The sequence below is a fragment of the Crinia signifera genome, chromosome 4 (assembly GCF_055691185.1).
Source record: "Crinia signifera chromosome 4, ASM5569118v1, whole genome shotgun sequence".
Lineage (NCBI taxonomy): Eukaryota > Metazoa > Chordata > Amphibia > Anura > Myobatrachidae > Crinia > Crinia signifera.
The window spans coordinates 65,172,370-65,194,747 of record NC_139220.1 but is presented as its reverse complement, the minus strand read 5'-3'; the positions used below and the strand labels follow the sequence as shown (position 1 = coordinate 65,194,747).

Below are 22,378 nucleotides of genomic sequence, written 5' to 3'. Positions count from 1 at the left end.
GGAGTTGTAGTGCGAAATGGTTTAGTCATAATAACAGAAAAATAAAATATTTATCCCTACCTATTCTATAATAAGAAAAGTCCCATCTGCCACACTACACACATAAAAAAAAAAAAAAATATATATATATATATATATATATAAATAAATAATCAATGGTGTGGTTGGCCGGCACTCTGGAGATAATCTGGGTGCCCTCCCAGGAAATGAAACAGGCTCACTCCGATACAACTGCAACACGGGGGAGGCACCCGACAAAAAATAACTCAGCACACTGAAGTGGTGGACCTGCAGATAGATTATATATATATATATATATATATATATATACATACATATATATATATATATACATACATATATACATATATACATACACACATACACACTTATTTATTTAACAGAATAGAAAATATTTTCTTACCTGCCATAAAGTGTTTTTTTTCGGAGATTCATCTCCATTCAGGTCATCCATTACGGATGTGTTCTAAGGAAAAGAACAGTAAGCTCATTTGTAGTGATATTTCTTTAAGATACACAGCAAACCATTAAAATCTCAGCATGCAGGTCTAATTACAACATATTTTAGCATTTAGCTATTGCTCGGGGGTAACAACGAAAAACACAGTTGTTGGAAAATAACAGCTCACTGCAGAAAGGAGTGATTGTTTAAGGTTTTTATGTTATTCAATTAAATTTTATTTAATTAATTTATTTTATTGTGTATTTATTAATAGATAATTACATATAATAATAGCTAATTATTTCACTTGATTCTGTGAAGAGACCTGCAAAACATGCACTGTGTGGGGTCCTGAGTACCGACTTTGAGAACCTGTGCTCTAGGGCGCCGTGGTCAAAAAAGGTTTGGGAACCACTGGGTTACCCATTTGTACCTAAAACAGCTTTTCAGCTCCTTAAGCAGATGCCTTGACAAGACTGAGTTTAGACTGTCCAGACACTGGTCTATAGTAATCTTCCATCCGCATTTACCTATATAGTTCAATAATAATGCAAATCAAATTATTGGGAATCACAATTTTTCATGGTGTAATTTTAAGTTTCTGGAAACATTTGGACAGTGAAATAACTTGATACTGGAATTCACTACACACAGGAAAACAGCCCCAGCATTCTTGTACATGGTGTCAATTGTGTTAAAACTTTGTATTTATTAATCATTCTGGACTACTGTGATCAGTCTGTAATTACATGCAACTTTGATACAATAGTCACAGTTGAGGTCCCCATACACTAGCCTGACTTGTCCTGAGGACAAGTCAGAGCCAATTTCCCCCCAGCAGCTCCCCGGAAGAGCTCGCTAACGATTTGGCACTTGATGTGCCATTTTTTACATGGGATAAAATCGCATGTGATTTATTCCATGTAAACTCCGGGGAGCTGCGAGGCAGGAGATTTAAAAAAAAACAAAAAAACTGGCGAGCGGCAGTGTCGGGTGCCAGGCTGTGCTGAGAGCCCATGGGTGACCATACAGCAGTGGGGCGGGTAGTGTCTGAGAAGCACTGCAGCCACACAATAAAAAAAAATAAAAAAAATAAAAGAAATCAAGACAATTAATTAATTGGCCGGGAGCGCTGTCTCAGCCAATCGGACAGGCTTCTCGATTGCTTTTTTTCATTTTTATTTTTTATTCTGCCTCCACACGCTGGCCCCCCCGGGCACTCAACGCAGCCCGAACCTCGCCCCTGCACACAGGTGTGCCACTGGCGCACACCTACCTCGAACCCAACACATCGTGGGTGCTAAAAAGCACCAGAGATGTGCTGCTGATGGCCCAATAGATTGAACCTGCAGCAGTGACCACGTATCAATTCATATGGGATGTTAAAACACATCCGATTTTGGCCAATTTCTCTGCCCAATCCGCCGTGATGGGATGCAATTGGCCCAAATTGGATAAGTGTATGGACACCTTAAAAATTAAGTCTGTTGACACATATGGAAGTGCTTCAGTACAACAAAAACACACTCAAATAAAATTAGATGAAAAAAAAATACATAATGTTTACAAAACGTGTCTAAAAACATTAACACATTTGGGAATTGTTTTAAAGCTCTTCTGAAAAAATATTAGACCATGCATATAAAAACTGTCAGGTGTTACTTTTGGTATATTTTGTAAACACAGTGGCCAGTATTCAATGCCGATGCGAGCGGCCGGCGAGGGGGTTAAACTGCGAGGATCACAGAAAACCAGTGATCCTCGCAGTTTAACCCCCGCGCCAGCCGCTCGCACTATGCAACGTTCCAGGTGAATCCTTGCCGTCACAGAACGGTGAGGATTCCCCTAAACTGCGAGAGCCGCGGCTAGTGCAGCAAACTCGCTGTAATTAGCCTCGGCTTTCGCAGCTTTTGGAGGCACATTCGCAAATTCCCCCTCTCTCAAAAAACGGAGCGAGGGGGAATTTGCGAATGAGGGGTGTCAGTTGAATACTGACAGGGTGAGCGGTGACTGCGAGCAAAAAGTCCTGCTCGCAGTCACCGCTCGCCCACGGCATTGAATATATGCCAGTAAGCACAGTTATTAGAAACCAAAGCAATTATAACGTACCCAAATTATTTTATGCTGTACTGCAGGCATGTCCAAATTGTGGCCCTTCAGCTGTTGTGAAACTACACATCCCAGCATGTCTTGCCATAATTTCAGCATAGAAACATAGAATTTGACGGCAGACAAGAACCACTTGGCTCATCTAGTTTACCCCTTGTTTAAACATGTTACCTCAAACCATATTTGATCCGTATTTTTTTGTAAGGATATAAATGTGCCTATCTCAAGCATATTTAAATTGTACTACTGTATTTTCCTCTACCACATCTGATGGGAGGCTATTCCACTTATCTACTACTCTTTCTGTGAAGTAATTCTTCCTCAAATTTCCCCTGAATCTTCCTCCCTCTAGTTTCAGTGCATGTCCTCGTGTTCTGCTGCTCCTCTTCCTGTGAAGAATGTCTCCCACCTGTACCTTGTTAAAACCCTTGATATATTTGAAAGTTTCTATCATCTCCCCCCTTTCCCTTCTCTGCTGTAAAGTATACATATTAAGATATTTTAGTATTTTCTGGTATGTTTTGTGATGTAGGCCATGCACCATTTTAGTTGCCATTCTTTGTACAGTCTCTAATGTATTTATATCCTTCTGGAGATATGGCCTCCAGAACTGAACACAATACTCTAGATGAGGTCGTACCAATGATATATACAGTGGCATTATTACTTCTTTTTTTCTACTGCTGATACCTCTCCCTATGCAACCAAGCATCTGACTTGCCTTCTTCATTGCTTTGTTACATTGCCTACCTGCCTTTAAGTCCCCTGAAATAGTGACACCGCAGCATGCTGGGACTTGTAGTTTCACAACAGCTGGAGGGCCATAGTTTGGACATGCCTGCTGTACTGAATTTTTGAATAGAAAATCAATCTTAAAGAATGATAAAAAAAAAAATAGATTCCTGGTCCCTACTCCACCTTACTTCATTCAAATGTAATGGTTTGGCCACATTATCCACGATAAAAGATTAAAGGAGGAGACATTTATTTAGCCCTGAAAACTGCTAGGGTGCTCATTCTGGCAAACAAACCAAAAATCTTACCCTAGCAATAAAGTGGCATATTTAGAGCACAATACATAAACCATAAACCCACCTTTACATGTTTCAAATCAGAAATATCAGAAAAGTCTTCTGACTACATGGTCTGGAAAGATGGAATAGAACTCTCACTAACCAGGTATTACTTCCCTGCTCCACTACAGACAGCTTCAACTAATTTCATGAAAATCTCCATGGGTTCTTATGAAAAGCAAAATGCTGAGAACACAGTAAAGCTCACCATACATCTACAGATCGATTGTCAGATTGGGCTGGTTGGAACAAAATCCTGCTTATGGATGAGAGCAAATGACAGTTGACCATTTCCTTTGAAATGCTGGAAAACTGACAAAAACGGTCATTCAGATATGACCAGGTTTTTGTTCCAACCAACCCAATCTGACATTCAATCTGTAGATGTATGGACACCTTAATCTGATTTATTGTTAAATGACACCACCAGTAAAAAGACAATTGGACTCTACCGTGTGCCACCTGGGCATCTATAAGAAAGGGAGTCTATCGGAGATATTCAATTGTGGTTCCGTTCAAATGCTTATTAGCATTTAACTTGCCTGAAAGCTCTGGGTTTAGCAAGGTTAACAGTTACATCCAATGAAGCTATTACACATTTTGTCCCCGTTTGGTGCGCGATCATCTGCCACTGCTGGCATTCCAGCCTGCATCCTATCCCATAGGTGGCAAGATGTAAAAAAAAAATAACAAAAAATTGAAGGGTCCAGTTTGAAAGCTGAACTGTGATTTTCACATCACACCCATAACTTACATCTGCTTTAGCGGCTTTATGCTCTCCAAGCAATAAGAAAAAGCAATTGAATATCACATCCCCCAAAATCACCGTCGGGAGAACGCAAGCGATTAATAACTTGAATATCACAATATTTCAGAAAATAATAATGTAAGTAACTATTGATAAAAATTTACATTAAGCTGGTTAAAGGCTTATAAAACCTATTTACAATACATAATGAATAACATGCAATAGTGACTCCCAGGTACAGGGGGTAACTATATGCAGCCTACATGATTTACACACCCCTCATAACACATTAATTTCATTCACTCACACAAAAAAACAGATTGGTACTATAAAAATATAAAACCAAGAACAAAAACACAAAGTTTATGGAAAGCACTGTCCCAGTATAGATAGCATGGCTTTATAAAAGACAGGATGAATTCATAGGCACTGCTCTCTTCTGTCAGTTTGTCCGATTGGAACTCCTTGTTTATACTAATAAAAAGTACTCCATCATCTACACATTCAGATCCTTTCCATATACTATTATTCTTTTACCTTAATAAGGTATTGTTTAAAAAAACTAAAAATGAAGCACTGACAACGTTCTTGTACTATAAATATCCGCAGATTTAGTTTCTTTTTCTACTTTAGATTTTTTTTTCTGCTGTATATTTCCTTAAAATATATTTATTAACCTTAAATGCTTTAAAAAAGGATATTCATGAAGAATTTACTATGACATTCCTTTAATATATTTAATAATACAGATGTAGCTACTGTTTAACATTATTGGTCATTGACAAATAGCTAGGATACAGGGTTTTCTTTAATTTTCAGGTCACATAAATGGTCTACTAAAGCACTATAAGTACTCATTATTAGCTATAGCAGTGGTTCCCAACATGGGGTACTAGTACCCCCGGGGGTACTTTGCAAACCAGTTGGGTGTACTTAAAAAGAATATTGGTAATGGCGGAAGAAAAAGAAGTCTCCCTATGGTGCATCACTTCCGGTTCCATCTGCAGCGCGATCAGCATCTCCCTTTTGCCTGACCAGCAATCCACAGGGAGCTATCTGCGCTGCCCACAGACATCAGCGATCATCTGCCCTGCACTGACACGGTGTGTAGGAAACAGCAACATTAATCCTACAGGCATTAGCGGGAACCCCGGAGACAGTACACAGCAAGAGGCCAGACACAGAGGGAACCTATTCCTTACTGCACACTAGTCCTCTGCTACTCCTTAATATAAGGATACACATACCGCTCACTTCCACTCCACTCTTAAGTACTGTGGATATTTCACACTGGGAGGAGGGGCTACTCAAATGAAAATCCAAATCAAGGGGTACAGGAGAGAAAAAAGGTTGGGAACCGCTGAGCTATAGCAATGCTACTCCAAGTTCCCAGAGAAGGAACCAATTCTATTCAGAATGATGTGAATAGCACTGGGAGCGGAGTTTTCAGAGCTATTCAAATTAGAGCGCTGGTAACACTAAATAATGGTTTTCTGCTCTCAACCCTCCTGGGGCACAAGCAGAAATCTGACAAAACTAGGATGGCAATGAGGCCTTCTAACCTAGCACATGGCAAATAGCATCACTGGAGGCACTTCAGTAGAGAAATGCCAGAACTCTCAACTAAACCCCTGCGAGTACCGGTTAATTTGAATATTGGGATCTGTACTTCTTTATGATCAAAAAGCAAAAACAGTGTATAGGTATGATTTGGACATGTGTATGTGGCAAACTTGATCAAAAATCAGGTGGTTGGGGAGTCCATTGTTTATCACATTGGCAAAAACTAGATGTTACCAGATGGAGCAATTCAATTGACGCTCTATTCGGCGTGGTGATGCCTGGGTCGGGATATAGGGGAAATTCTCAATTCACCGATTCAGACCCAAAACATTTATTAAAAATGTTTTGTTTTGACAATTCCCAGACGCATTGCCAATAACGGATGTCTACCATTTAGCAGAACAAGGATTTGGACTTTAGATGCCACTGCAGCAGGTGTGTGATCCCATCAGATCAGAACAAAATCAAATGTAGTCAGATTGTATCTGATCCATATAGATGGGAATGTCAAGTCTGCGAATAACTTCAATCTGTAAATGCATGAGGGGAGACGTAGCCAAACGGAAAGTGTAATCTGCACATATCAGTGACCTAATTCTAGATAAATACAGATGGATTGATCAGATGGATAGCAAAATGTATGGCCAAAATAATGGATAAACCAACCACTTTGCTAAAATGAGGTCAACTTCCAATATGCACATAGATACTGTAGTAGAACAAAGGCTGACAGTGTTCATCTGCTAACCAGATTTAAGTGTATACCCAAAATAATTATCAACCAGATAATTCTGAGAATTGCTCTCTCGTTCTAAGTTTATACCGAGAGTCCATTTTAGACAAATTTGGCGATTTCACCACATGTGGTGTGCGAATTTTTACTAATTCCACCTATAGTTTTGCTGTACAGCGAGAGTTAACATTTTTGCCAAGACTATATTACATTACAAACTAGAGATTAAAGCTGTAAAACCAAAACTAAAGGAATACCACTTTTCCACCAAAAACCTAGGTCCCACCCAGGTTTCTGGAGACTGCACTGACCCTGTTTACACTGCGCTTCTAATATGGGTTATTCCTAGGTCAGTCCCCATTTACACTGAACCCCCCGGTCTGCCCTGCAGGTCACATTCAGGCAGACACTCTTAAGGTGCGTACACACGGGGGGAGATATATTGCTAGCAATATATTGCTTGCAATATATTGCTGAGCAATATATTGCTCAGTGTCTCCTTTTCAACAAGCGACCAGAGATGGTCGCTGTTGAAAAGGAACCTCTGCTGGGGGTGCCGCAGAGGTAATTAGCTGGTCACAGGAGCAAGCTCCTGCGACCAGCGATTACAATGGGGTAGAAAACGGGAGCGCGCACCCGGCGATTTATCGCCGGGGCACACTCCCAATCACTGGCAATATGGTCGCCTGCGACCATATTCCCAGCGATTACAGCCCATATCTCCCCCGTGTGTACACAGCATTAATGTGGATCTCTGCATACACAGCCAATCAGCAGCTTTTAAGTATAGCCGGTCTGATAACCGGCGATATTGGTTTTACACTAGCAACAAGGGTAAGATTCCCAGGTCACTTGACCTGGGTTATTTTTCAAGACCATTTTTAAACCAAGCTGTGGCCTGAGTAGACCTAATGATAATCCAGGTTATTGCGGCAGTGGAAAATGGATAAGAGTCAGTCTCTGGGTATTTTGCATGCACAGTATCTACTAAAGATGCAAGACAAAAATTTTAAATATACAAATTAAAAAAAAAAAATTCTGCGCAAATGATTTTTGAGCATACCACATCAATTAATGGCAAAACAACTAACATGCTCAACAGGATTCACAATTACACAAACTTGTCACACTATCAAATTAAACAAATAGAACATGAAAATGGCATGCAAAATAGCCAGACCACCAAGTCAAAAAAAGTAATGAATGTTGCACAAGACAGAGCATACAGATAATAGTACAAGAAAGAAGAAAGGCACCTGGAGACATCTGACACTGGGCATGCTCTGCAGGCATCTCAGTGCGCACATGCTCTCTACCAGGTTGGAGCAGCCTAGCCACAAAGACCTTGGCACAGAACACTGCAGGGTGACAAAAAGGAAGGAAAAAAGCAGTTAGATGCCACAAAAATATTTCAGGCAAGCAACTTGAGTATATTAATGTACTGAGCATGGACAAGCAACTCTGCATGCTTTTCAGACACATAAAAAAATGGCATGTGAACTAAATACTATAATTCGTTCAGGACCATTTCTGCTTAAAGAAAAGTATACTCGGAGCGAAATAAGTTAACAAAAACAGCACTGAATGAAAGTGGACTAGCATTTTAAAAGCAATACAAGGTGATTAAGTTTGGATTGCACAGCTAATACACACTTACTGCAGGGAGGGGAAGGGATTCACGGTGGCTGTAACTAAAGGGTGTCTCCACAGAGAAATTACATTATTGTGCCGCTTACGCATGCATGCCATGGGAGGACATTTCTGCTTGCAGCGTGATGAGTTGGCGGACAGAGAGGTGTGAAAAGTCAGTGGTTCAGGCACCCTAACCAGGACAGTAGAATGGTTTAAGTCACTTTATGCAGTTAAACACAATCAATTTGTCAAACACACAACTTAATGGACACCCGGAGCAATTTAATTGCTTCATCAGCAGTCCAATAATTAGCATGCCTTATAAAAACAAGGGAAAGAAAAAAAAAAAAAAGGACAGCATGGGAATACCGGAGTCCCATAGGACCAATGTTACAAAGGTCAATGACGTGGTCCATAGGTCATGATAGCGGTCTCCTATCTTCCAGGAGTTTGTGATCAGAATCTTTGCAGCTGCATTGTCACTATTTTAACATCGGATTTGTGAGACTCCCAGTTAGGCAAATCAATTGTTTTTTAGGTGCCCACCAGTAGATAGCTGCAGCATTTCAATTGTTTTTCCATCTGGGTGTGATCACTGTCAGCCCCATCATTTCTGCTTGCAACCTCCCAAGCCGGCGAGTATAAAATGTGTGATAAAATGTATTTTCCTCGTGGGGACTAATTTAGACAGGATTAGCTGCTACTTGTAAAACTCCATCTTTCTGGGCACTTCAGTTCTGATTACGCACCCATTACTTAATTGCTCTTATTGAACACCATTACTTTAACCCTCCTCCCCCCTTTTGTAACAGTCAATGAGTACCTGGTCCGTTATTTTGTTAGATGCAGAAACAAGTCGTCTACTACAGTCTGAGTCTACCATATTCAAATTTGTATTTTTCCCCAAAAGAATTTAGAGATGGCTTTCCAATTGTTCAATTTACACAAATTATGTTTCAAGCACAAACGGGAATAGCGGTGGGAGATTAATCCTATTGGGGGTATTTAAAGATATTGTAACATAGTAATATACATAGTAACATAGGGGTGTGGTATAGGGGTCCGACAGTCGGAGTCCCGACAGTCATTATCCCGACTGGCCGGACCCAGACAGCATGGCGAGTGCAACAAAGCCCCTTGCGGGCTCTCTGCGCTCGCCACGCTGCGGGCACGGTGGCTCGCCACCTATTCTATTCTTCCTCTATGGAAAATAGCCGACGGCCGTCGGGTGAATGCCTGTCAGGATCCCGACTGTCGGGACCCCGTCCAGCACCCAGTAACATAGTAATTAAGTCCGAAAATAGATGTCAGTCCACCAAGTTCAAAATATCTGTTAACTACTGACTTGAGTAAGTCATATCTATAGGATTCCCTTAGTGGCTAAAAAAGCATCCAGTTTTGATTTAAATTAATTAACAGTAGTTGCTGTAATCACCCCCACTGGCAATGAGTTCCATAATTTAACCGCTCTAATGGTGAAGAATACTCCTCTTAATTCAGTACGGAATTTTAATTTTCCTCGAGCCTCAGTACATGCCCGCATGTCCTAAGTATAGGCCTGTGTGTGAACAAATCATTTCCCAGTTCCATATGATTACCAATCGTGTATTTGAATATACTAATCAGATCACCTCTCAACATATTCAGCCTGGTTAACCTATCTTTGTATTTTAGTGATTTGAGACCTTTTACTAGAACTTCTCTGTACCGGTTTAAATTCATTTATGGTCATTTTTAAAGGTGCGGTGCCCAGAACTGAACACAATATTCCAATTATGGTCTCACCAATGTCTTGTAAAGAGGCACTATCACATTGGCATCCCTTGAATCCATACCCCTTTTAATGCATTCCAGAGTCCTGTTTGCTTTTGCTGCTGCACTTAAGCAGTGTGCACTGTTACCCAATTTTTCATCTATGATGACCTCCAAGTCTGGGTTCGGCCAGTCACGATAATGACTGTCGGGATTCCGACTGTCGGACCCCTATACCACACCCCTATGTTACAATATCTTTAAATACCCCCAATAGGATTAATCTCCCACAGCTTCTTCACTACAGCAGAATTCCCTATAATATCTCCATTTAGCCTATAAGTAGCCGGTTTCATTTTTGTTCCCATAATGAATTATTTTACATTTTTCAACGTTAAAACTGCATTTTCCACCTTTCCAGTTTATTTAGGTCACTTTGTAGTGTTTCCATATCCTCTCCTGAGTTAATTTTGTATAAAGTGACTTTGAGGCTATGTGTACAAGGTACATAGGAAACAAATGCATTTTGTGTTTGCACCTACCACTTGAAATGTCAAACTTTCTGCTTCCTTTTCACTAACTTAAGGCCTACAGAGTAGGGTTTCAAAGGAGCAGTTAATTTCCAAGATATTGCATGGTGCTTATAAGTTACAGTGGCATCAATAAATAATATGTAGACATGTAACAAAGATTTATAGGTACTTGTGAGTTATCCGGGCGTCCGATTTTGTACTTACGATTTGCATGCGATTTGCATGCGATATCGCATCCGATATCGCATACGATATCGGATCCGATTTGCGATTTACATGCGATTTAGCATGCGATTTGCATAAGATTTGCTATTCATTTCATTACCCCACTATCTCCAAAGTGTGTCTATCAACGTGAACCCGAAGCGTGGCGAGCGCAGCGAGCCCGCGAGGGGCGGCGGTACGCGTCCTCCGACCTTTTCATGCCCTACTATCCACTAGGGCGTGGAGTGAGAATAGAATAGTGTGGCGAGCGCAGCGAGCCACCGAGCCCGAAGCGTGGCGAGCGCAGCGAGCCCCGCGAGGGGACGCGGACACCTGTGAAGCCCGCAAGGGCACGCGTATACCTGTGAAGGTGTCCGCGTCCCCTCGCGGGGCTCGCTGCGCTCGCCACGCTTCGGGCTCGGTGGCTCGCTGCGCTCGCCACACTATTCTATTCTCACTCCACGCCCTAGTGGATAGTAGGGCATGAAAAGGTCGGAGGACGCGTACCGCCGCCCCTCGCGGGCTCGCTGCGCTCGCCACGCTTCGGGTTCACGTTGATAGACACACTTTGGGGATAGTGGGGTAATGAAATGAATAGCAAATCGGTACTTGTGAGGCTCCCGATTTTGTACTTACGATTTGCATGCGATTTGCATGCGATATCGCATACGATATCGGATCCAAAATCGGACGCCCAGATAACTCACAAGTACCGATTTATATATAAATTGTATGGCACTAAAAATACTTTTTTATGCTATTGATTTGTTAATGCCATCAGAGAACAGAACCAAGTGTAACAATGCTCATTGTATAGCTTCTTCCAAGTGAATATAAGCATGTTCACCAATAACCATAAGCTGTGCGTTTTCTCCAGATATTTTCCCTTTGGTAAATCAATGTGAGACTTCCAGCTCATGCGGCAGTACAATGTGGTTGGCTGCTCTCAACAAAAGGGACAGAGTTGTGACATGAATTAGGAGCATGATGCGGTCAAGTAAAATGAACAGAGCATAATTCAGCAGTATTCTTGAAACAGAAGTGTGTGCCGGGGTTCTATTAATCTGTTACATCCTATTTCATATTAATGTAATGTCCTGCGAGTTTTAACTCAAATTCTGCATATCCAAGTACTTATCAGATACTTACACAGAACCCAAACATTTCCTGCTTGCTTACCAAATGGATTTACTTATTCAAACTCTGTCATAAGCAGTCAATTGGCTACATCAATAGTGTCTCTGAACTTCCCTTCATGAAAGCAGAGCTTCAGTGTTAGCTCTTGGGCCAAATCTGGGATCCATGACCCTCGTGTTAAATATGAGGCGGATGGTGGGTTCATTATTTTGCCCAGCTAAACTTCAGGGTTTGCTGAAGTGAAGGCAGCTTTGTTGGATCACCATGCCAAATTTGGTATTTTATTGTTGAAACTTCAGGGTTGATTGTGAACCCATTGGTGGGGAATACCAACATTGGTGTAACATACATATTAATAAAGTAAGCAAGGTTGAATAAAGGCAGGTATGTCCAATCTTTGGCCCTCCAGCTGTTGTGAAACTACAGATCCCAGCATGCCTCGCCAGTTTTAGCATTCCATAATAGCAAAACTGTGGTAAGGCATGATGAGACTTATTTTTACAACAGCTGGAGGGACAAAGTTTGGGCATGCCTGTATTAGAGAGTTGGGTCTAGAGGTTATATCCTCAACTGGTATGCTCTACTATCTAAATAAGGCTATCCAGTTATTAAATTGCCATTACCCACACTAACCCATAACGTGATGGTTATAACCCTGTATGACAACATGAGTACTTGTCCAACCCTTTCTAAAATGTAAGAAGGCTAATCTGTTTTAATAGTTTAAATACTCCATCCCTTTAATTCGTTTGGTTGCCCTTTGCTGAACATTTCCAAGTTCTTTTTTTGTAGTGTGGAGCCCAGAATTGCACTCCCGAAATCTAGGCGAGGCCCATCCATTGCAATACAGAGCGGCATAATTACAGGGTCCTCCATTGCTTCCATGCCCCTGTGGGCTGATTGAATTGGATTGTTAACTGTAATCTGTTCATAAGTAGAACTCCATCCCGTGAAACACCTATTACCTGCAGCTGTTATAATAGATCTACAGTATTGATCACAAATAAATAAAAAAATAATCTAAAGATTTTTTTAAATGATCCTAAATGTGCATTCTCCCTGAATATTGATCTTTTTTGAATATTTCTATATTTGATTTAGATATCGTGCATATGTTGTATAAGCACATAAAACACATGAGATGCATTTGTGCATGAAAATAGGATTTTGGGTACCTACCGGTAAATCCTTTTCTCGTAGTCCATATGGGATACTGGGTTCAATACTATGGGGATAGAGTTCCTCCGCAGGAGAGACAGGCACAATAAGATCTTTCACTGTGGGTGCACTGGCTCCTCCCCTCTATCACTTCCTCTCAGTTAATGAAAAACTGTGCCGAACGAGAGGCGACTATGAGGTGGTATGTGAATAAGTCAGTGCGGTGAGATTTGCACCAGCACACAACAGTCAAACAATAAACAATGAAACAGCAGGTGAATACTTAATATTCAGATGTAACCTAGCAATTGAAAATTGTCAGAATTGACAATGAGGCCACAAGCCAAGCAATTGAAAAAATGTCAGCACTGACAACAAAGCAACAAGCCAACATAACTGAAGTTACAGTATGTTAAGTTTCAGAGGTTAGACCTCACTGGTTCGACTGGACAGGAGAGTATCCGCACAGAGGCGGGCGCCCAGTATCCCATATGGACTACGAGAAAAGGATTTCCTGGTAGGTACCCAAAATCCTATTTTCTCTATCGTCCAATGGGATACTGGGTTCAATACTATGGGGAGGTCCCAAAGCTACCAGAACGGGCGGGTATGTGCGGAGTCTGCTGTAGAACCGCTTGTCCTAACTGGGAATCCTCCCTGGCCAGAGCGTCAAACTTGTAAAATTTTACAATGTGTGTTGACCTGACCAACTTGCAGCTCTGCAGAGCTGTAAGGCCGATACACCTCAGGCATCTGCCCAGGAAGTCCCCACTGATCTGTTGAATGAGCCTTCAATGAAATTGGTAGTGTAAGACCAGCCATTCTGTAAGCCTGTTGTATAGTGTATCCAACAGGCAATGGTCTGCTTGGATGCTGGAGAGCCCTTCCTTTGTGCATCATACAGCACAAGAGGCAATCCGACTTTCGAATCTGAGCAATACGTTTTACATACACCTTAATTATATATATATATATATATATATATATATATATATATATATATATATATATATATATATATATATATATATATATATATATATATATATATATATATATATATATATATATATATATATATATACCGCCCTCAACTTCAGCTTGTTGATGTGTAACCTGGATTCCAAGAGAGACATCTGCCGTAAAGACGGAAACCCTGAATCACCGCTCCCAAGCCTCTTAGGCTGGCATCCTTGGTTAACAGGAGCCAATCCTGGATCTGGAAACACTGACCTGCCAGGAGATTGGTTGAGTTCAACCACCATTGGAGTAAGAGCTTGGTCTGAGCCGACAGCCGAATCCTTCTGTGCATTTGAAGGGGGGGACCCCGACCACTTTGCCAGAATATCCAGTTGAAATGTTCTGGAATGAAATCGGCCAAACTGGAGTGCTTCGAAGGAAGCCACCATATTGCCCAAAAGTTTGAGGCAAAGATGAACAGTCAATTGAGGGGTTGTTAGCCCCTCCTCTACCAACAGCTGAAGAGCTGTTCTTCTCCATCGGTAGAAAATGGATAGGGGTTTGGGCGGGTTCTGCACACAAAAAAAGGAAGATTGATGCCCTCTATTTGGCGGGCAATCTACCACTGTATGTCGGTTCACAACAGTGGGGGTGCTATCCCAAACATTAGCATACAAAGTCAAAAAAAGAGAAGAGAGTTTGTACGGATGCACTCCTTACTGGACAATCATAAGAAATATAACTGGTTTTATTCCTTTTCAAATACTATTAAAAAGTGGAGGTTCCTTTTATCTTTATTAGGACCATGATGGATAAGGAAATCACCACATGTAGCGAAATAAGGGGTTAAAAGATTTTTTACATTGATCAACAAACAGTGATTAAGAGAGAAAATGTGATTTAAAGATTTTAAAAATGTAGGTAGATACGAATGTTGGTGCTAGTACTCTGATATCAATTGGGGTGCATTCCCACTGGAGTCCTTACATTTAATTTCAAATCTGTATCAATAAAGAAATATTACCACACGTATTTATTTATTATTGCTTTATGGGGGCTTTTCTTGGGTATGATGGGTTGAATACTCTGAGATGTGTCAGTGTGGTGTTTCACCCATAGGAGGTCCCTAGATATATTTAGTATAATTTAGGGATAGATTTCCCATATACCAAAATGTGTGTTGGTTCACCTATACAGGTAAATCGACTCTTATGTGGCAGGAGGTATTTCAAATTATGATATTATACCAGTTAATTGGTACACTCCCCCGAATCAGCGTATTTTAGGGGTATATTCCCCAAAGAATATTTCATACACTGGCACAGAGTCAATGTATTCAGTGTAATTTAGGGATATCTTCCCAAAGAGTGTTACATACATTGACCCAGAATCAATACGATTAGAGGTATTTTCCAGAGAGTGTGCTCCCATATAATTTTTAGGGTTGAATTCCCTGTGGGAGTCCTAAGGTGTATGCACTGGTATAAAGTCTATATAGTTAGGGGTGTATTCCCCATAGAGTATTAATTAAACTGGCACAGCGTCGATATAGTTGGGGGTATCTTCCCCAAGTGGTATTACACACACTGGTATAGTTTAGGGATAGATTTCCCATATATCAAAATTTGTGTTGGTTCACCTATACAGGTAAGTCGACTATTATGTGGCAGGAGGTCTCTCAAATTATGGTATTATACCAGTTAGTTAGTACATTCCCCAGAGTCAACGTATTTTAGGGGTATATTCCCCAAGGAGTGTTTCATACACTGGCACAGAATCAATGTATTCAGTGTAATTAGGGATATCTTCCCAAGGAGTGTTACATACATTGACCCAGAATCAATACAGTTAGAGGTATTTTCCCAGAGAGTGTGCTCCCATATAATTTTTAGGGTTGAATTCCCTGTGGGAGTCCTAAGGTGTATGCACTGGTATAACGTCTATATAATTAGGGGTGTATTCCCCATAGAGTTTTGAGTAAACTGGCACATAGTCGATATAGTAAGGGGTATCTTCCCCAAGTGGTATTACACACACTGGTCCAGAGTCAATATAATTAGGGATATCTCCCTCAGAGAGTGTGATCCCAAATAATTTTTATGGTCAAATTCCCTGTAAGAATCCCAATAAGATTTTTTAGAAATAAGAATTCAGAATTTTCTGCTAAGGTAGCCCAATACAATTTTTACATAAACAAGCAAAATATCATCGTGGGGGGTGTATATTCCCCTTTAGAGTGGTGGTAATTGGTTCTAAGTGTGCAGATATAGGATCACTTCATAAAGAATGTGAAGGTGTATTCCTATTCATTCAAATTGCTGTATACCAAATTTGTCTGGTACTGTAACGACTTAGACCACTTGGTATGAATCGAGAGGTTATTTAAGCCCAATAACGAGTTTTGTCACACTCTATGCTTCTTATTATCAAACAGAGTTTTATAATGACACTAAGAAGTTTGTTACATATGTTAGCACATTGAGATCATAGTTTAGGAGACAAATTGATACTTTGTCTTCATATACTTTATGTGCTCTGAGGTACAGCAGCGACACCTGCTGAGAGATGCAGGGTACTGCTATTCAAACACCTTTCATATGGTACTTAGTACTGGGCTGTATAAAAATGCTGCCAGATATGCGTATATACGCAAGACCACTGTCTGATCTGTTAGCAGTGGCTGCTACAGGTAGTCTGGCTATAACCTCCTGGATACAGATTAAGTAAAAATTGTATTGGGCTACCTTAGCAGAAAATTCTGAATTCTTATTTCTAAAAAATCTTATTGGGATTCTTACAGGGAATTTGGCCATAAAAATTATTTGGGATCACACTCTCTGAGGGAGATATCCCTAATTATATTGACTCTGGACCAGTGTGTGTAATACCACTTGGGGAAGATACCCCTTACTATATCGACTATGTGCCAGTTTACTCAAAACTCTATGGGGAATACACCCCTAATTATATAGACGTTATACCAGTGCATACACCTTAGGACTCCCACAGGGAATTCAACCCTAAAAATTATATGGGAGCACACTCTCTGGAAAATACCTCTAACTGTATTGATTCTGGGTCAATGTATGTAACACTCCTTGGGAAGATATCCCTAATTACACTGAATACATTGATTCTGTGCCAGTGTATGAAACACTCCTTGGGGAATATACCCCTAAAATACGTTGACTCTGGGGAATGTACTAACTGGTATAATACCATAATTTGAGAGACCTCCTGCCACATAATAGTCGACTTACCTGTATAGGTGAACCAACACAAATTTTGATATATGGGAAATCTATCCCTAAACTATACCAGTGTGTGTAATACCACTTGGGGAAGATACCCCCAACTATATCGACGCTGTGCCAGTTTAATTAATACTCTATGGGGAATACACCCCTAACTATATAGACTTTATACCAGTGCATACACCTTAGGACTCCCACAGGGAATTCAACCCTAAAAATTATATGGGAGCACACTCTCTGGAAAATACCTCTAATCGTATTGATTCTGGGTCAATGTATGTAACACTCTTTGGGAAGATATCCCTAAATTACACTGAATACATTGACTCTGTGCCAGTGTATGAAATATTCTTTGGGGAATATACCCCTAAAATACGCTGATTCGGGGGAGTGTACCAATTAACTGGTATAATATCATAATTTGAAATACCTCCTGCCACATAAGAGTCGATTTACCTGTATAGGTGAACCAACACACATTTTGGTATATGGGAAATCTATCCCTAAATTATACTAAATATATCTAGGGACCTCCTATGGGTGAAACACCACACTGACACATCTCAGAGTATTCAACCCATCATACCCATCGGTAGAAAAACCTTCCGTTCTACCGTATCTAGGATCATACCCAGAAACAGCATTTTCTATTTTGGGGCAAGCAATGACTTTGGCAGATTCAAAGTCCACCCATGATGAGTCAATGTCTCAATGTCAGCTGGATTGCACTCCTCAAGGCCTCATCTGATCCTGCCTTGATTTGCAGGTCGTCCAGGTATGGTATTACATGTACCCCTTGGTGAGGAGAGACCATTTCCGCCATTATCTTTGTGAACATGCGTGGTGCCATGGACAGACCGAACGGCAACGCCTGAAATTGATCATAGTCGTCGCCCAGCGCAAATCTTAGGAACATTTGGTGCGGGGTCCATATAGGTATGTGTAGGTAGGCGTCCTTCACATCTATGGAGGCTAGGAACTCCCCTTGTTCCAGACTGGCAATTACCGAGCGGAGCGACTCCATTCTGAACTTGGACACCTGAAGAAAAGGGTTCAAGGATCTCAGATTGAGAATGGGTCTTACCGACCCATCCGGTTTTGGTACAAGGAAGAGGTTTGAGTAACAACCCTGACCTTGTTCCTGCCTTAGAACCGGAATAACTACCTTTGACTGAAGTAGTCTCTGTATGGCTCCCTGAAGGAGTGTACGATTCTGTTCCGATGCTGGAAAGGCTGATCGGAAGAATCTTCTGGGGGAGGACTGGCAAACTCCAGCCTTTAGCCCTGCAAAATAAGATTTCGGGCCCAGGGATCTAGGTACTAGGCTTCCCATACATGGCTGAAGTGTGACAGTCTATCTCCCACAAAGGGAATGTCACACTGCGTTTTGAGTCCGCGTCTGCTTCCCACTGACATACTGTAGCCACAGGGCTCTTCTGGCTGACACAGACATGGCTGAATTGCGTGCATTTATAGCACCCAGCTCCTTTTGTGCTTTGCAAAGCACTCTTGCTGTGTCCTGAATGTGGCGCAGCTTTTCACCTAGCTGTGCAACAGACATGTCCCCCAACAAACCCTCTTGGATTTGCGTGGACCAGGTATAAATGGCCTTGGCCATCCAACAGCTGGCTAGAACAGGACGCTGTGAAGCCCCACTTGCTGTATACATGGACCTGAACTGTAGCTTCAAGTCTCCTGTCAGCTCCATCCCTAAGAGTGGATACTCCCGGACTGGAAGCAATACCTTCCTTAAAAGGCACAAAACTGAGGAGTCCACAACAGGTGGCTCCTCCCACATTTTCCTACCTGCAGGGTCAAAGGATATTTATTAGCAAACCACTTAGTTAATTGGAACCTCTTTTTCGGGTTCTTTCATGCTGTTCCGATTGTTCCGTAAAATAGACAGGCTGCCTTTTCTGGGTCATAAGGAGGAATCCTCATCCGTGAGTTCCTCTAGAGCATGGGTCTTCAAACTGTGGCCCTCCAGATGTTGTGAAACTACAAATCCCAGCATGCCTTGCCACAGTTTTAACACTCCCTTAGGTAATCACTGCTGCAGGCCTTTTCTGGGGCTGTGCAGGAAGGGGGGTGGGGGGTAGAGTATCAACCCTTGCAGATAATATGGATACTTTTCTCTGCACTGTCTGGGTCTGCTGTTACTAGCAGCCAACTGAGAATAAATAGAGTCCAGAAGTGTGAATACTGTTGTCACACACAGGCTCTCTTTCAACCTGTGACCCTCCACATAACTGTGGGGGCATCCCACTGACCTGTGTGATAGCCCCACTGGGCTGTAGTAACATACATGGTTCACAGGTAACCTGTGATTGAGATGCAAATTTTGTGCTGCAAACCAAGCAGCCATTTTGCTGTAGTCACCACAATAACACACACTTCACTCACACTATCTGTGCACAGAGTGAATATATATATATATATATATATATATATATATATATATATATATATATATATACACACACACACACATATATACACTTGTTTGGTGTGGCCGAGCACACTGCCCTGTTGCTGTAGCTGGTCGGGTGCCCCGTCAAAGGTTATGTAGACTGTGGCGGGTGTGGACGTAGCACTCCAGACATTGTAGTAATCCAAAAAAGTTTATTTGCAGACAAGCAACGTTTCAATGCATGTGCATTTTCGTCAGGCTCCATATATATATATATATATATATATATATATATATATATATATATATATATATATATATATATATATATATATATATATATATATATATATATATATATATATATATATATATATATATATATATATATATATATATCAGTATAGACTCTAAGTGTAAGAGACTAATCGCTTATTATCTAGTCAGTGGGGTAAGAATCAGAGCTACTTGGGGACCAGTGTACCTTGTTTAACCTAAGCTCACGTGATCTGAGAGCAGGTTCTGTTATAATACACAGTGTTACAACTACACAGTAATATAAGCTAGGCAACACTAGACAAGTGCTAAATAGCATTTAGCTTGCTGTCTCTGCATTTTCAGGATCTCAGCAGCGCTGAGAAGCTCCTGTAATGGCGCCTGCAGTAAACAGTAAAAAAGGCACCCAGCAGAGCCTGGTCCCGCTCTGAGTGAAGCCCTGCCCCCTTGCACGGAGCTGGCGCCTTCAGTGTATTATACTGACATTTGCGCTTATCTGTGTAAAAAACAAATTTAAGTTATAGCCCTGGTGGTCCAGCGGCTAACTGTGTGTGTCAGTCTTAAGGATGGGGGGTTCACGCGGTCCCTGCGTGAGGGCTGCCACTACTGCCACCGCCATCTTGCCGAACCTAGAAGTCGGGGTGCCCCCTGTGGGGAACCCTGACTGGTACTCACCACTCAACGTCTTCGGACATTGCCAGGGGTGTGCGGTAGCTGGGAGGTCTGCTCGCCCCAGCGCAATGCTGTGCGGTGAGAGAAACCCCCTCTCAGGACAAAGTCCTGCAGCAGGGCAGCTCTGCGCCTTAAGAGGCCGGTGACTGACCCTTCCCCTGGCATACTCGAAGCAGGACTGCTGCTTTGGTCCAAAAGCAGCGCCCCAAAATAATAAATTAAATAAAAGTTTCAAGAAAAATCCTCTGGAGCTACCAGAAGTGCAGCCTCTCCTGAGGCACATTTTTCTAAACTGAGAGAAAGTGGGAGGTGATGTGCCAGTGCACCCACAGTGAAAGATCTTATGTGCCTGTCTCTCCTGCGGAAGAACTCTATCCCCATAGTATTGAACCCAGTATCCCATTGGACGGTAGAGAAACAAGGTTTTAAAACATGAAACAAAGTTTGTGTATTCTCAGACACTGAATTTGAATGCCAAGCAATCATGTCCTTGCACATATTAAGTGCCAGTTACATGTTATTTCCCCAGTAGTGCCAATTACAGATGTAGCCACGAAGTTTTCAGCAAAAAATAAAAACTAAAAGTACATTTACAAGTCTATGGTTTTTGGAATAATTTTGATAACGGATATTTGGATAAGGGATCCTCAAACTGTAGTGTGTACTCCACACAAATGCTGCTCTGTGCTGCATCAGGGCTTTCTCTAGCTTCAGATGCTAGGGCACCGTAGTTACCACGTCATGCCAGCTCCCCTTCTTTCTACCTATATTTAGCCTCCCCGAGCTCTCCAATAGGTAGACTGCTTCCTGGGATCTTCTGAAACAAATTAATTTTGTGTTTGCACCTACCACTTGCTCATGTGCTGGTGTCTCTCCCATCCCACCAGGCAGGTGCTGTCCTGAGGATTTTAGACTGCACCTGCCAAAGCAATCCAGCTCTGTTTTGTACGGGCTCCCGCTGTTGCAGTATGCAGGCAATATGCCACTAATCCCCATGGCTTTCATGTGACTGTGCAATCTAGAGATGCTTCTTGCTGAGTCCTGCAAGACAAGCTGCTCTCCCAACAAACCTCCCTTAATCCAGTCTGATCTCTATGGCCGCTGTGCGATAGACTGGGTAAGGAGACCTCATCCTCAAAGCTCTGTAGGGCAGAGAAACCAGACATCTTTCCCTGTTGCAGCTTTCTGTTTGGCACCTTCTCTTCTACATTTTGTAGGCTGTGAGTTCTGAGTTCAGTAAGACACCAGCAATCGTACTGAAGATCTACTCTCTCCACTGTCTTCTCGCTGTGGCCACTGTGATTTGTCTCCGTCAGCTACTGTACCTATACAAGGTGAATCTCTGACTCCTTTTTTGCTGGTGATAAGGAGCTCTTTCCATTTTTCCTATTAGACCAGCTTTTTCCCCAAGTCTCCTCCTGTTCCGGGCCATCTTGTAGAACTTAGGTCTAAGGTCAGCTAAACCAGTGGTCAGATCAGTCAAAAGCTGGACAAACGAGGCAAAAATAAAGCTTCAGGCCTGTCTCGAATGCACAGACTGGGGAGTCTTTGAATCCTCCGCTACAAACCTAGACGATCTGACCGACACAGTGACAGCCTACATCAGCTTCTGCGAGGACCTGTGTGTGCCAATCAAAACAGCACGCACCTTCAACAACAACAAGCCATGGTTCAGCGGTCAACTCAGGAAGCTCCGTCGGG

At 41.7% G+C, this 22,378-nt stretch overlaps 1 protein-coding gene across 2 annotated transcripts in view; it reads right to left on the bottom strand.

Annotated features, from left to right (window-relative positions):
• The window catches only part of FBXW11 (F-box and WD repeat domain containing 11), a 179,822-nt gene that overhangs the window by 134,992 nt on the left and 22,452 nt on the right, over nucleotides 1-22,378 (bottom strand). The window contains exons 2-3 of one of the 2 annotated variants that reach the window (XM_083181811.1): nucleotides 7,946-8,047; nucleotides 425-487 (exon numbers count right to left, since the gene is read on the bottom strand). In XM_083181811.1, coding sequence (XP_083037937.1) covers nucleotides 425-487; nucleotides 7,946-8,047 — 165 coding nt within the window. The remainder of the gene's footprint in view (nucleotides 1-424; nucleotides 488-7,945; nucleotides 8,048-22,378) is intronic. The other variant, XM_083181812.1, reaches the window with a different exon arrangement.